The 14212-nt window shown below is 41.3% G+C and overlaps 1 protein-coding gene across 8 annotated transcripts in view; it reads right to left on the reverse strand.

Moving 5' to 3' along the window:
* The window catches only part of NF2 (NF2, moesin-ezrin-radixin like (MERLIN) tumor suppressor), a 75125-nt gene that overhangs the window by 29473 nt on the left and 31440 nt on the right, over window positions 1-14212 (reverse strand). For all 8 annotated transcript variants that reach the window (XM_065889858.1, XM_065889856.1, XM_065889850.1 and 5 more), the window contains 2 exons: window positions 6637-6705; window positions 5482-5564 (listed from right to left, as the gene is read on the reverse strand). In XM_065889858.1, the coding sequence (XP_065745930.1) occupies window positions 5482-5564; window positions 6637-6705 (152 nt within the window). The remainder of the gene's footprint in view (window positions 1-5481; window positions 5565-6636; window positions 6706-14212) is intronic.

Below are 14212 nucleotides of genomic sequence, written 5' to 3' on the forward strand. Positions count from 1 at the left end.
AACAGAAACTGTCTGATTGCACTTATACAATGTTTAAAACAGGCAACACTAATCCATGGAGTTGGATTCAGAAGAGTGATTACCTCTGGGGAGGAGTGATCGGGGGGCACATGCTTTCTTGTCACCTGGTGTTACCTGGTGTTTTCACTTTATAAGAATCCATCAAGTGGTATATTTACGACTTGTCCACTTTTCGGTATACTTTTTTAAGAGTTAAAAACAACATGTGGGCTTCCCTGGTGGCGCAGTGGTTGAGAGTCCGCCTTCCCATGCAGGGGACGCGGGTTCATGCCCCGGTCCAGGAAGATCCCACATGCCGCAGAGCGGCTGGGCCCAGGAGCCATGGCCGCTGAGCCTGCGCGTCCAGAGCCTGTGCTCCGCAACGGGAGAGGCCACACAGTGAGAGGCCCGCGTACCGCAAAAAACAACAACAACAACATGTGATAGGAAGTTGATTTGAAGAAGAGAAAAAAAATATTAAAGGCTAATGAAAAGATGATCAATTCCTAAAGTGATTGGGGAAATGCTAATTAATATTTAAGATACAAAATTTCATCTTTTAGATCACAAAAATTAGATTGGTTAAAAACCAGTGTTGGGGAGAGAATGGTGGGGGAAGACTTTCACACACAGTCGACGGGCTTGTAAATAGGTACAACCTTTTCAGAGGGCAATTTGGAGGCACCTGTCAAGACGCGAAATGCTCACATCCTTTGCTTCAGCAACTCCTCTAAAGGATCTATCCTCAGAACTACTCATACAATTATATAATGATATCAGATTGTACATTGCAGAACATTCTGTAAAAGTGAAAGACCTATAGCTCCTCCAAATACCATCAATAGAGGAATGGATGCAAAAGCTATGGGATATGCATATAATAGAACTTTTTTTTAATTTTATTTTTTTATACAGCACATTCTTATTAGTTATTTTATACATATTAGTGAATGTATGTCAATCCCAATCTCCCAATTCATCCCACCACCACGCCCCCACCACTTTCCCCCCTTGGTGTCCATACATTTTTTCTCTACATCTGTGTCTCTATTTCTGCCCTGCAAACTGGTTCATCTGTACCATTTTTCTAGGTGCCACATATATGCGTTAATATATGATAATTGTTTTTCTCTTTCTGACTTACTTCACTCTGTATGACAGTCTCTAGATCCATCCAGGTCTCTACAAATGACCCAATTTCGTTCCCTTTTATGACTGAGTATTCCATTGTATATATGTACTACATCTTCTTTATCCATTCATCCGTTGATGGGCATTTTCGTTGCTTCCATGACCTGGCTATTGTAAATAGTGCTGCAATGAACACTGCAGGGTGCACGTGTCTTTTTTTTTTTTTTAATATTTATTTATTTTATTTTTTGGCTGCGTTGGGTCCTCCTTGCTGCATGCGGGCTTTCTCTAGTTGCGGTGAGCGGGGGCTACTCTTCGTAGCAGTGCACAGGCTTCTCATTAGGGTGGCTTCTCTTGTTGCGGGGCATGGGCTCTAGGCGCACAGGCTTCAGTCGTTGTGGCACGTGGGCTCAGTAGTTGTGGCGCACGGGCTTAGTTGCTCTGCAGCACGTGGGATCTTCCTGGACCAGGGATTGAACCCATGTCCCCTGCATTGGCAGGCAAATTCTTAACCACTGAGCCACCAGGGAAGTCCCTGCATGTGTCTTTTTGAATGATGGTTTTGTCTGGGTATATGCCCAGTAGTGGGATTGCTGGGTCATATGGTAATTCTATTTTTAGTTTTTTAAGGAACCTCCATACTGTTCTCCATAGCAGCTCTATCAATTTACATTCCCGCCAGCAGTGCAAGAGGGTTCCCTTTCCTCCACACCCTCTCCAGCATTTGTTGTTTATAGATTTTCTGATGATGCCCGTTCTAACTGGTGTGAGGTGATATCTCATTGTAGTTTTGATTTGCATTTCTCTAATAATTAGTGATGTTGAGCAGCTTTTCATGTGCCTCTTGGCCATCTGTATGTTTTCTTTGGAGAAATGTCTATTTAGGCCTTCTGCCCATTTTTTGATTGGGTTGTTTGTTTTTTTTAATATTGAGCTGCATGAGCTGTTTATATATTTTGGAGATTAATCCTTTGTCCGTTGATTCGTTTGCAAATAGTTTCTCCCATTCTGAGGGTTGTCTTTTTGTCTTGTTTGTAGTTTCCTTTGCTTGGCAAAAGCTTTTAAGTTTCATTAGGTCCCATTTGTTTATTTTTGTTTTTATTTCCATTACTCTAGGAGGTGGATCAAAAATATCTTGCTGTGATATCTTGATGTCAAAGAGTGTTCTTCCTATGTTTTTCTCTAAGAGTTTTACAGTGTCCGGTCTTACATTTAGGTCTCTAATCCATTTTGAGTTTATTTTTGTGTATAGTGTTAGGGAATGTTCTAATTTCATTCTTTTACATGTAGCTGTACAGTTTTCCCAGCACCACTTATTGAAGAGACTGTCTTTTTTCCATTGTATATCCTTACCTCCTTTGTCATAGATTAGTTGACCATAGGTGTGTGGGTTTATCTCTGGGCTTTCTATCCTGTTCCATGGATCTATATGTCTGTTTTTGTGCCAGTACCATATTGTCTTGATTACTGTACCTTTGTAGTACAGTCTGAAGTCAGGGAGTCTCATTCCTCCAGCTCCATTTTTTTCCCTCAAGACTGCTTTGGCTATTCAGGGTATTTTGTGTCCCCATACAAATTTTAAGATTTTTTGTTCTAGTTCTGTGAAAAATGCCAGTGGTAATTTGATAGGGATTGAATTGAAACTGTAGATTGCTTTGGGTAGTATAGTCATTTTCACAATATTGATTCTTCCAGTCCAAGAACATGGTATATCTCTCCATCTGTTTGTATCATCTTTAATTGCTTTCATCAGTGTCTTATAGTTTTCTGCATAGAGGTCTTTTGTCTCTCTAGGTAGGTTTATTCCTAGATATTTTATTCTTTTTGTTGCAATGGTAAATGGGAGTGTTTCCTAATTTCTCTTTCAAATTTTTCATCATTAGTGTATAGGAATGCAAGAGATTTCTGTGCATTAATTTTGTATCCTGCAATCTCATAGCGCTGGTCAGAAAAGATGCTCGATATGATTTCAATTTTCTTAAATTTACCAAGGCTTGATTTGTGACCCAAGATGTGATCTATCCCGGAGAATGTTCCAAGTGCACTTGAGAAGAAAGTGTAATCTGCTGTTTTTGGATGGAATGTCCTATAAATATCAGTTAAGTCCATCTTGTTTAATGTATTATTTAAAGCTTGTGTTTCCTTATTACTTATCTGTCTGGATGATCTGTCCATTGGTGTGTAAGTGAGGTGTTAAAGTCCCCCACTATTATTGTGTTACTGTCGATTTCCTCTTTTATAGCTGTTAGTAGTTGCCTTATGTGTTGAGGTACTCCTATGTTGGGTGCATATATATTTGTAATTGTTATATCTTCTTCTTGGATTGATCCCTTGATCATTATGTAGTGTCCTTCCTTGTCTCTTGTAACATTCTTTATTTTAAAGTCTATTTTATCTGATATGAGTATTGCTACTCCAGCTTTCTTTTGATTTCCATTTGCATGGAATATCCTTTTCTATCCCCTCCCTTTCAGTCTGTATGTGTCCCTAGGTCTGAAGTGGGTCTCTTGTAGACAGTATATATATAGGTCTTGTTTTTGTATCCATTCAGTAAGCCTGTGTCTTTTGGTTGGAGCATTTAATCCAGTCACGTTTAAGGTAATTATCGATATGTATGTCCCTATTACCATTTTCTTAATTGTTATGGGTTTGTTTTTGTAGGTCCTTTTCTTCTCTTGTGTTTCCCACTTAGAGAAGTTCCCTTAGCATTTGTTGTAGAGCTGGTTTGGTGGTACTGAATTCTCTTAGCTTTTGCTTGTCTGTAAAGATTTTGATTTCCCCGTCAAATCTGAACAAGATCCTTGCCGGGTAGAGTAATCTTGGTTGTAGGTTCTTCCCTTTCATCATTTTAAATATATTGTGCTACTCCCTTCTGGCTTGTAGAGTGTCTGCTGAGAAATCAGCTGTTAACCTTATGGGAGTTCCCTTGTATGTTATTTGTCATTTTTCCCTTGTTGCTTTCAATAATTTTCTTTGTCTTTAATTTTTGACAATTTGATTACTATGTGTCTCGGCATGTTTCTCCTTGGGTTTACCCTGCCCGGGACTCTGCGCTTCCTCGACTTGAGTGGCTATTTCCTTTCCCATATTAGGGAAGTTTTCAACTATAATCTCTTCAAATATTTTCTCGGGTCCTTTTGCTCTCTCTTCTCCTTCTGGGACCCCTATAATGCGAATGTTGTTGCATTTAATGTGGTCCCAGAGGTCTCTTAGGCTGTCTTCATTTCTTTCTTTCTCTCTTTATTTATTTTATTTATTTACTTTTGGCTGCATTGGGTCTTTGTTGCTGCACATGGGCTTTCTCTAGTTGCAGTGAGCGGGGGCTACTTTCGTTGCGGTGCGCGGGCTTCTCATTGCTATGGCTTCTCTTGTTGCAGGGTGCGGCCTTCAGTAGTTGTGGCTCATGGGCTCTAGAGCACAGGCTCAGTAGCTGTGGTGCATGGGCTTAGTTGCTCTGCGGCATGTGGGATCTTCCCAGACCAGGGCTCGAACCCATGTCCCCTGCTTGCATTGGCAGGTGGATTCTTAACCACTGCACCACCAGGGAAGCCTTGTCTTCATTTCTTTTCATTCTTTTTTCTTTATTCTGTTCCACGGCAGTGAATTCCACCATTCTGTCTTCCAGGTCACCTATCCATTCTTCTGCCTCAGTTATTCTGCTATTGATTCCTTCTAGTATATTTTTCATTTCAGTTATTGTATTCATCATCTCTCTTTGTTTGTCCTTTAATTCATCTAGGTGTTTGTTCTTTAATTCTTCTAGGTCTTTGTTAAACATTTCTTGCATCTTCTTGATCTTTGCCTCCATTCTTTTTCTGAGGTCCTGGATCATCTTCACTATCATTATTATGAATTCTTTTTCTGGAAAGTTGCCTATCTCCACTTCATTTAGTTGTTTTTCTGGGGTTTTATGTTTTTCCTTCATCTGGTACATAGTCCTCTGCCTTTTCATTTTGTCTATCTTTCTGTGAATGTGGTTTTCCTTCCACAGGCTGCAGAAATGTAGTTCTTCTTGCTTCTGCTGTGTGCCCTCTGGTGGATGAGGCTATCTAAGAGGTTTGTGCACGCTTCCTGATGGGAGGGACTCAATAGAATTCTTAAAATGAACATAAATTAGCACTGAATGCAGTAGGTCTGTACATCCTGACAGGCAGTAAGTACCCACGCCCCCACGCACCAGAAGAAGGACACACACAATACTGAAGACCAGCACTGCTGCCAGCTCTCCCTTTTTCTTCTATATACTTTGGTACTGCATTTTGTTCAACAAACACATCCCAGTTTTGTAGTTCCTTAAAAAAGAAAAAAAGGCCCATAAGGTAATATAAATCAGTGATGAAGCAGCCTCACCTGGCTCGGCCTCGGTGCTCTGCGTACCAGGCTGTGATTCTTTCCTCCCACATTTCTGGAGTCATTTGATACAGATTTATTACCTAGCAAAAAAGAGAGCAAAATAAAAAACCCACACACAAAGAAAGTTCTGGTATTGTTTGGTATTTTTATAATTATGCATCATTTTTACAAAACAGCAAAGCTATTTTTAAAAAGCCACATACAGGGCTTCCCTGGTGGCGCAGTGGTTGAGAGTCCGCCTGCCGATGCAGGGGACGCGGGTTCGTGCCCCGGTCCGGGAAGATCCCACATGCTGTGGAGCGGCTGGGACCGTGAGCCATGGCCGCTGGGCCTGCGCGTCCGGAGCCTGTGCTCCACAACGGGAGAGGCCACAACAGAGAGAGGCCTGCGTACCGCAAAAAAAAAAAAAAAAAAAAAAAGCCACACACAGGGAGCCAGTCACATGCAGAGGTGGGTGTGTAAATAAGCACCATTCAACCTGAGTCACAACTCGGAAAGCTGCACCATTTCTCAGGCCGCGGGGCTCCCCTCGCCTGGCAGCACGCCTCTTTCCTGGGCCATAGAGCCCAGGGGGAGGACCTTGCTCAGGAGCAGAGCTCACTAATTTCAGCCCAGCCGCGGGCCAGGCTGTACGTGCTGCTGCCTTTGCCTCTGCAGAAATCATCAGAGGAGTAGGTAGTCAGGGGAAGGTGAGGAGCAGACCTTTATCACACATGACAGGGGAGCGGAGCTATAAAATCAGAAGCAGCAAAAGGGAGGGAAGGACTGCTTCTGAGGCTAATGAACAAGACGAACACCACCAAGGATTAAAAGCTACAATGCCCCCCCCCCCTGCCCCCCGACTCATCCCTATCCGCCCCGCCCGCACAGCTGCAAACAGCTCATTTCCCCAGGCTGAACTCAGGCTGCTCCACGCCCCTCCCTAGGAATCACTGAGCTCCCCCACCTTTAAAGAAAGGACCATCCGCAGGCCATGCCTGTCCTGGCAACCCCAAATGAATCCCACGAACCTTTGCTTTTCAATGTTCTTAACAGAGATCATTATTGGAGACTGATTACAAAACATTTATAAAAATGTTCTTGCCACCTACGTCCAATATTCCTTCCAGTCCTTTGGTTATGTCTTCCCAAACAGGGAATTTGACTTCTTACCCTTTTTGGAAGCAATTCCTCTTGGGCCAAAAATCCCCGCTTGTGAACAGAGGGATCGTAGTCACCATACTGGAAGGAGAGGAAAAGGAGAGCGTGGGATTGAGATTCTAAAGACAACTGCGTTTCTGAACAGGTCGACTCAGCCTCTGTCCCTCCCAGCTCCAGGGAGCAATTTAATTCTGATGACAAGTCAAGCTTGCAACCTTGCTAGTTTGTTATCCTTGGATGAAAATACAAAACTGATTATATCTGTGAACAGAGTCGCATAATCCCGTAAGGGATGGATGGGTGACATGCTAATAAGAATGTGACATTTGTAGAGAAATGTGGCCAAGTCTTCTAACTCCTGAAGGAAGCCATCACTACCAAAACAGCTTTTGAAAGGAGACAACAAAACATAACTGTGTAAGTTGTGATTAGTAACCGGTGATAAGAGTCTTACCTATAAATGCTTCTAAGTGGCTGGTAATTGGAGCCAACTGATAGGTGGGAGCTGGGGATAATGCCAGCAATATTTTTAATACCTTTCAATCAAGGCTCTGAAAAATGCTTTGGAAAAATCTGATGCCAACACTGTCATTTCTATCATACAGACAAAGAAATGAGTAAAATGTTAACAGATTTTCCTGAAGCTGCAGAGCAAATCACTCTGGGGCCTGCATTTTAATGTACTTACCAGGGACAATAACTTGAAGTTTATTTTCTGATTTCAAAACAAATACCCCTCCCTGCTCTGCAGCGGGAAGGCCACCACGATGAGAAACCTGCGCACCTCGTTGCAACTAGGGAGGGCCCGCGTGCAGCAATGAAGACCCAACACAGCCAAAAATAAATAGAATGGATAAATTTATAAAAAAAAAACAAACAAACAAATACCCCTTTCCTAGAAAGTTAGTCTGACCAGAAAATAATCAGAAATGAAGGAATTTTTTAAAAGAAACTAACCATAAAATATATAGAAGATCAAAGCCTGTCTCGTCAATCAGCATTCAGTGGCTTTTATTTTGACCCAAAACAACAAAGCTCAGTATTTTAGAATTATCTTCTATAAACATTTATCCTTTTTGCCACCAACATTGGAAAAACAAAAGAAAGGTCTGGCACAAGGCTGTTGGCTCTACATCCCAACAAATTAGGTGAGGACATGGCCTACCCTCATTCCTTTCAAAGAACCTTAAATTAGATTTCTGGTGAGTTTTCCAACAGACACTCATGAGATTGAAGAGATGTTCATCATCAACTGTAAATCATGACTTCTTCCCATACTACCCTTCCATAAAAGCCCCGAGGATTAATATCTCTTATGAATCTCATAATTACCTTGCAAATAACAGAATTGTAGTGCATTGTTTTTTCAGTTTAAAAAATTAACTGGTCAAACTTAAATACTTAACCCTGTCTATGCATTTCTTCACTTAAAAAACTTGAAGGAGGGACTTCCCTGGTGGTCCAGTGGTTAAGACAACACGCTTTCAATGCAGGGGGCATGGGTTTGACTCCTGGTTGGGGAACTAAGCTCCCGCATGCTGTTCGGTGTGGCCAAAAAAATTAAAAAAAAAAAAAAAATGAAGGAAACTGGTTTCTCTGGATCTCTGAAAGGCCAGGGGGGTGTAATAAGTCAGGAACTGTATGAGCTTTAACAGTACTCTCTGCGGAGAGTACAGGTAGGAGCCTGAAATTGGGGGGGAGGGGGGAGGGCAGGGGAGGAGGAGGGGGAGGGGGTATGGGAGGCACGCTGCTTAAAGTTCAATTCCAGCTCCTTCACTTATTAGCTGTGACCTTAGAAATTTTGTGTCTGTTTTCTCATCTGTCAAATGGGAATAACAACAGTATTTCTCTTATAGGATTCTTGTGGGGATTAAATGAAATACCCAGAAATTTTTTTTTTTTTTAATTTTTTTGGCTGCACCATAAGGCATGCAGGATCTTAGTTCCCTAACCAGGGATCAAACCCTTGCCCCATGCATTGGGATCGTGGAGTCTTAACCACTGGACCACCAGGGGAGTCCCGACCCATAAAAATTTTAAAACTATGATTAACACACAGCATTCAATACAACCTGATGTCAAAAGATTAAAAACTCAGGTCATGTCAACTCTCCAAGTCTGTTTCCTAATTTGTCAAACGAGAGCATTTGTCTTGGAGGATTTTGAAGCGGGGCGGGGGGGGGGGGGGGGGGGGAGGGGCTCTGGAGCATCCCCTGAGGCCCTGAGTCAGGCACCCTCTCTCTAAACCTCAGCTTCCCCATCTGGAAAGCAAGGGTCAGAACAGTGCCTGCCTCCTGGGGTGTGACAGGAATGAAGATAGTCAAGTAAGCATTTTGCATGGTGCCCAGCTCATAATGAGTCAGGTATCACTGTCATCAGCTACGTTATTTATGATGACACTGGTTACTCTTTGCCTGTCAGATTCTTAAAGGGGGAGGATGATAAAGAAAGCCCTGTGAGTTGTACTTGCAAACCTCTCAACAGTGCTGACCAAACTCTAGTGCTTTTGCAAGCAGATATGCAAAATGAAAGCTGTAAATTCAGGCTCCAAAGGCTCGCAAGATTAATGATCCACATTGTCATACTGAGCTCCCAGCTACTTCATTGATCAAATGCTACATCTGAGCACTGGGGAGGTGGCAAAGACACTGCTGAAGGAACTTCTCCACTGGACTAATTCCGCTTATAACATTAAAGCCACCTTGAGGTATGTGTCTGCTCTTAAATGTCTTTTTTTTCTTTTTTTTGCGGTACGCAGGCCTCTCACTCTTGTGGCCTCTCCCGTAGCGGAGCACAGGCTCCGGACGCACAGGCTCAGCTGCTCCGCGGCATGTGGGATCTTCCCGGACGGGGGCACGAACCCGTGTCCCCCTGCATTGGCAGGCGGACTCTTAACCACTGCGCCACCAGGGAAGCCCTTAAATGTCTTTTCAAGAAACAAAAGAAGAAAATCCTCAAGTTGTGGTGGCTGGTGAATATAAAAGAAAGTCAGACCACTCCATGGATGGAGATGGCTGTTCCTCCTCATTTTATGTACAGAGGCATCCCAATAACATAAGCAGGAGTGAATTTGCTGGGAAGCTAATGAGGCTTGGGTTTCAGGTCTCTGAACCTGCATGGGCCTATACCTAATTTTATATTAATAATTTGGTGTTCTTGCATTAAAAGAACACCCTAAGTTATATAAGCTTCAGGGCCCACAAAACCTGGATCCACCCCTGATATAAACCAATTGAATTTAAATTCAAGAAGGGAGTTCACCTTTTAAAGGACTCTCAGAGTCACTTCTTAAACAAATACTTTCCTCTGCTTATATGTATGAAAAATTAGACCAAATGCTCTGAATAGGATTTCACAAAACATAAAGGTCTAATCAATACATATATAGAATAAACAGATCCCAACCGCACACCAGTCACTAAATTCCAGATGCATTAAAGACTTACACCTATAAATGAAAATCCATAAAAATACCAGAATAAAATATAGAAGAACATGTGTATATTAAGTTGGTGAAGTCATTCCAAAAGTCACTCAAAACATGAAAAGGACTGACATGTAAAAAAAGATAAAAGATTAATATCCATAATATATAGGTCCTATAACTCAATTAGAAAAAGACAAACAATAAAGTGGAAAAAACAGGCAAGTCATAAACACTTGATTCACAGAGGAAAGAAATACAAATGGCCAATAAGTCTATGAAAATGATGCCCCAGTGGTAATCAAGGAAATGAAAACTTTAAAAAAATCTACTTTTTTGTCAAATTAGCAAAAATTTAAAAGGCTGATAGCAACCACTGTTGATGAGGATATGGAAAAACAGATATTCTCACCACTATTGGTAGAAGTTAAATTAGGAACTTTTGGAGAGCAATTTGGCCATAACTATTTAAATTTTTTTTTAGATAAAATTTTCATAATAAAATTCACAATTTTAAGCATATAATTCAGTAGTTTTTAGTACTTTCAAAATGTTGTACAACCATCACCACTGTCTAATTCCAGAATATTTCCATTACCTCAAAAAGAAATCCCTTACCCATTAGCAGTAAGTCCTAATTTCCTCCTCCTGTCCCCTGACAACCACTCAACCTACCTTCTGTCTCCATGAATTTGCCTCATCTGGACATTTCATACAAATGGAATCATACAATATGTGGCCTTTCCTGTCTGCTTCTTTTACTTAGCATTATTTAAACTTTAAATGTTCCTATCCTTCAACGCATTTATGCCATTTCTTGATATCTATCATAGACAAATGTTGTTCATATGTGCCCCAACAGGCGTACTCAAGGATGTTCACTGCACCCATTTAAGTAGAAAAGTAATAGAAAGAAAAACAAGCCTAAGTATCTACCAATAAAGATATATTTAAATAAACAACAAGGACCTACTGTATAGCACGGGGAACTATACTCAATATCTTACAATAACCTATAACGGAAAAGAATCTGAAAAAGAATATATACATATATGTATAACTGAATCACTTTGCTGGACACTTGAAACCAACACAACATTGTAAATTAACCATACTTCAATTAAAAAAAGAAAACAAAAACAAAACAACAAAAAAAGATATTTAAATAAACCACAGCCCCTCTGTTCTATGAAATACAGTTCAATAGTTTAAAAAACTGAGTATTTTAAGAACTCTCTTCTGACAGTTTTAAGTGAAAAGGGTGCGCTATGCAGGATTTCCTCTAGAGTGGCGGCCTAGGAGTGGGATTTCGGGGACTCGGGGAGGGGGTGTCTCCTCACTGACAGGCCCCTACCATACCCATCACCCCACAGAGCTTATGCCAATTCACAGTCTCTTCCTGCATGGAAATGAGCTCAGAGCTTCTATTCTATTTATTTATTTATTTTACTTTTTTTTTTTTCAATTGAGGTTGATTTACAATGTTGTGTCAATTTTTTCTGTACAGCAAAGTGACTCAGTTATACATATATGTATATTCTTTTCCATGATGGTTTGTCACAGGATATTGAATATAGTTCCCTGTGCTCTACAGTACGACCTTGTTCTTTATCCATCCTATATTAATCCTTGTCAATCTCATGGGTTTGAAATGTTTCCTTATTGTTGCTTTAATTCTTCTTTTTCTTGATTACTAATAAGATTGAGCGTCTTTTTGTAGTTACAGATTCTTCTCATACTCTATAAATTGCCTGTTATTTGTACCCTTTGCTCCCATTTTTCTGCTTTTTTCTTAGAAACCTTAGAGTTCTTTATATTCAGGGATATATCTGCAATTCTACTTCTAGAAATCTACCTTAAGGGGAAAAAGCTTTTGCACAGGTACACAAGGAAGCATATAAAAGAGTTCTCAGTAAAGCACTGCTTATAATAGGGAAACAGCAGAAACTAAACCTACCTCCTCCTCAGGAGGATAGAAAAATAAATTAGGCTTATTCATCAATGGCTACCATACAGCAGTTAGAATCAATGAGCTACATTGACAAGTACAACACGATACATATCAAAATTGACATTGAGTGAGAGAAAATACCCATTTGTAAAAGGATAAGCCCCCCAGAAAGGGGGATATGCAGAGGATAGTACCATTTATGTCAACTTTTACCTCCTGGGTATTTTTTTCCCTGGATTATTTTAAAGTTAGTCTCCTCCCATCCAACTGACCACTGCCCAAGTTGGGAACCCCATAGTCTCAGCCAGATGACCACCACAGCCTTCTAACAGGTCTCCCTGTTTCCAAACTGGTCTTACTCCAATCTGTTCTTCACACAGCCATCAAAGGATCTGTCTAAAATATAAACCCTTCACTGGCTCTGCATTCCCCACAGGATAAAGTTAAGACCCTTTATGATCTGAACCCCAGCAGACCTCTCCAGCCTCAACTCTTGCCACTCTACCTATACTTTACATATACCCAACTTCTTAGTTGCCTTTTGGCACTCTGCCCCTAACTAGCATCAAAGAGCACTAGGAAACAACAAGCCTCTTCTCCCACCAGTCTTTTCTCTCTCTGAACACTAGGAATCTGCTGGCCAGCCCTGCAAGATTGGGGAATTACATACCATTCTTTCCCAAAGTCATTTTTAATAAGAACACATTTCAAACACCAAATTGTCAATATAAAATCCAACAGGTGGCTGAAGACGTTGCAAGATGGTTTGGTGTGTCACATGACTGGCCCAAAAAAACCAGCCTATATTTCGGATTCAAAAATAACCTAAATGGGCTTCCCTGGTGGTGCAGTGGTTGAGAGTCCGTCTGCCGATGCAGGGGATGAGGGTTCGTGCCCCAGTCCGGGAAGATCCCACATGCCGCGGAGCGGCTGGGCCCGTGAGCCGTGGCCGCTGAGCCTGCGCATCTGGAGCCTGTGCTCCGCAACGGGAGAGGCCACGAGAGTGAGAGGCCCGCGTTACCGCAAAAAACAAAACAAAACAAAAAAACAACCTAAACTCCTACTAAGAAATATGGTTCTTGCTAACTGAACCATGTGATTAATATCTGTATTTATGCTTTAAGGGTAATTGTTTCTTTATGCTTTGGAATGAACCGTCTGTATCAGTTGAACAGCTGAAATACTGTAATGAATACATTTGTGCGTAATTACATCCCATGTGTTAATGAGCTCAATTCACTCTCCCCACCACACTTTTATATTTCCTATCTGTCTCAGAAAGGTTGTGGAAGAAAAGAAATGGAATATAATGGAAGGAACCAGGATGATTTACTGAAAAGTTTGTACTGATGTGACCATATAAATGAACCTGGAATTTAGTGAAAGGTAGTGTGTGGTACTCAGAGACCCCTCTCACAGTGAGGGCAAGAGCAAGTGCTAAATTATGCAATCCAGACACTAGGGTTCTCACCCCTGCTCCATTCTCCAGCTCCATTCTGCTTCAAATCCTGTCCATTAAGAAGTGGGCTACAAACTCCATTTAAAAAAGGATTTATATCGGGCTTCCCTGGTGGCGCAGTGGTTGAGAATCCGCCTGCCAATGCAGGGGACATGGGTTTGAGCCCTGGTCTGGGAAAATCCCACAGGCCGCAGAGCAACTAAGCCCGTGCACCACAACTACTGAGCCTGTGCTCTAGAGCCCACGAACCACAACTACTGAAACCTGCGCACCTAGAGCCTGTGCTCTGCAACAAGAGAAGCCACCGTAATGAAAAGCCCGTGCACCACAATGAAGAGTAGCCCCTGCTCACTGCAACTAGAGAAAAGCCCGTGCGCAGCAACTAAAACCCAACGCAGTCAAAAATAAATAAATAAATAAATTTATTAAAAAAAAAAAAAAATTAACATCAAGTACTGTGACTTCAGACAAATTATTAGTCCTTTCTGAGCCTTAAATTCTTTGGCTTACAGAAAAGACTCCATTGAGTATTGCAAGAAATATTCAAGTTATAACACTTTGTAAAAACGCTACAGGCGTGTAAGATCTGATCAATATTGTAATCAGAGGCACCCTATTAATATTAACAGCTGTCCTAGCAACTGGAAGCATGTTATAATAATCCTTAGTTTCCCAAATGCAGACTTGAAGCCATAGATTACCTTTATTTGTATGTTCCTGACAATTTACACCGGGAAAAACAGTTAAAGCACGC

The sequence above is a fragment of the Phocoena phocoena genome, chromosome 13 (assembly GCF_963924675.1).
Source record: "Phocoena phocoena chromosome 13, mPhoPho1.1, whole genome shotgun sequence".
In the NCBI taxonomy this organism is placed as follows: Eukaryota; Metazoa; Chordata; class Mammalia; order Artiodactyla; family Phocoenidae; genus Phocoena; species Phocoena phocoena.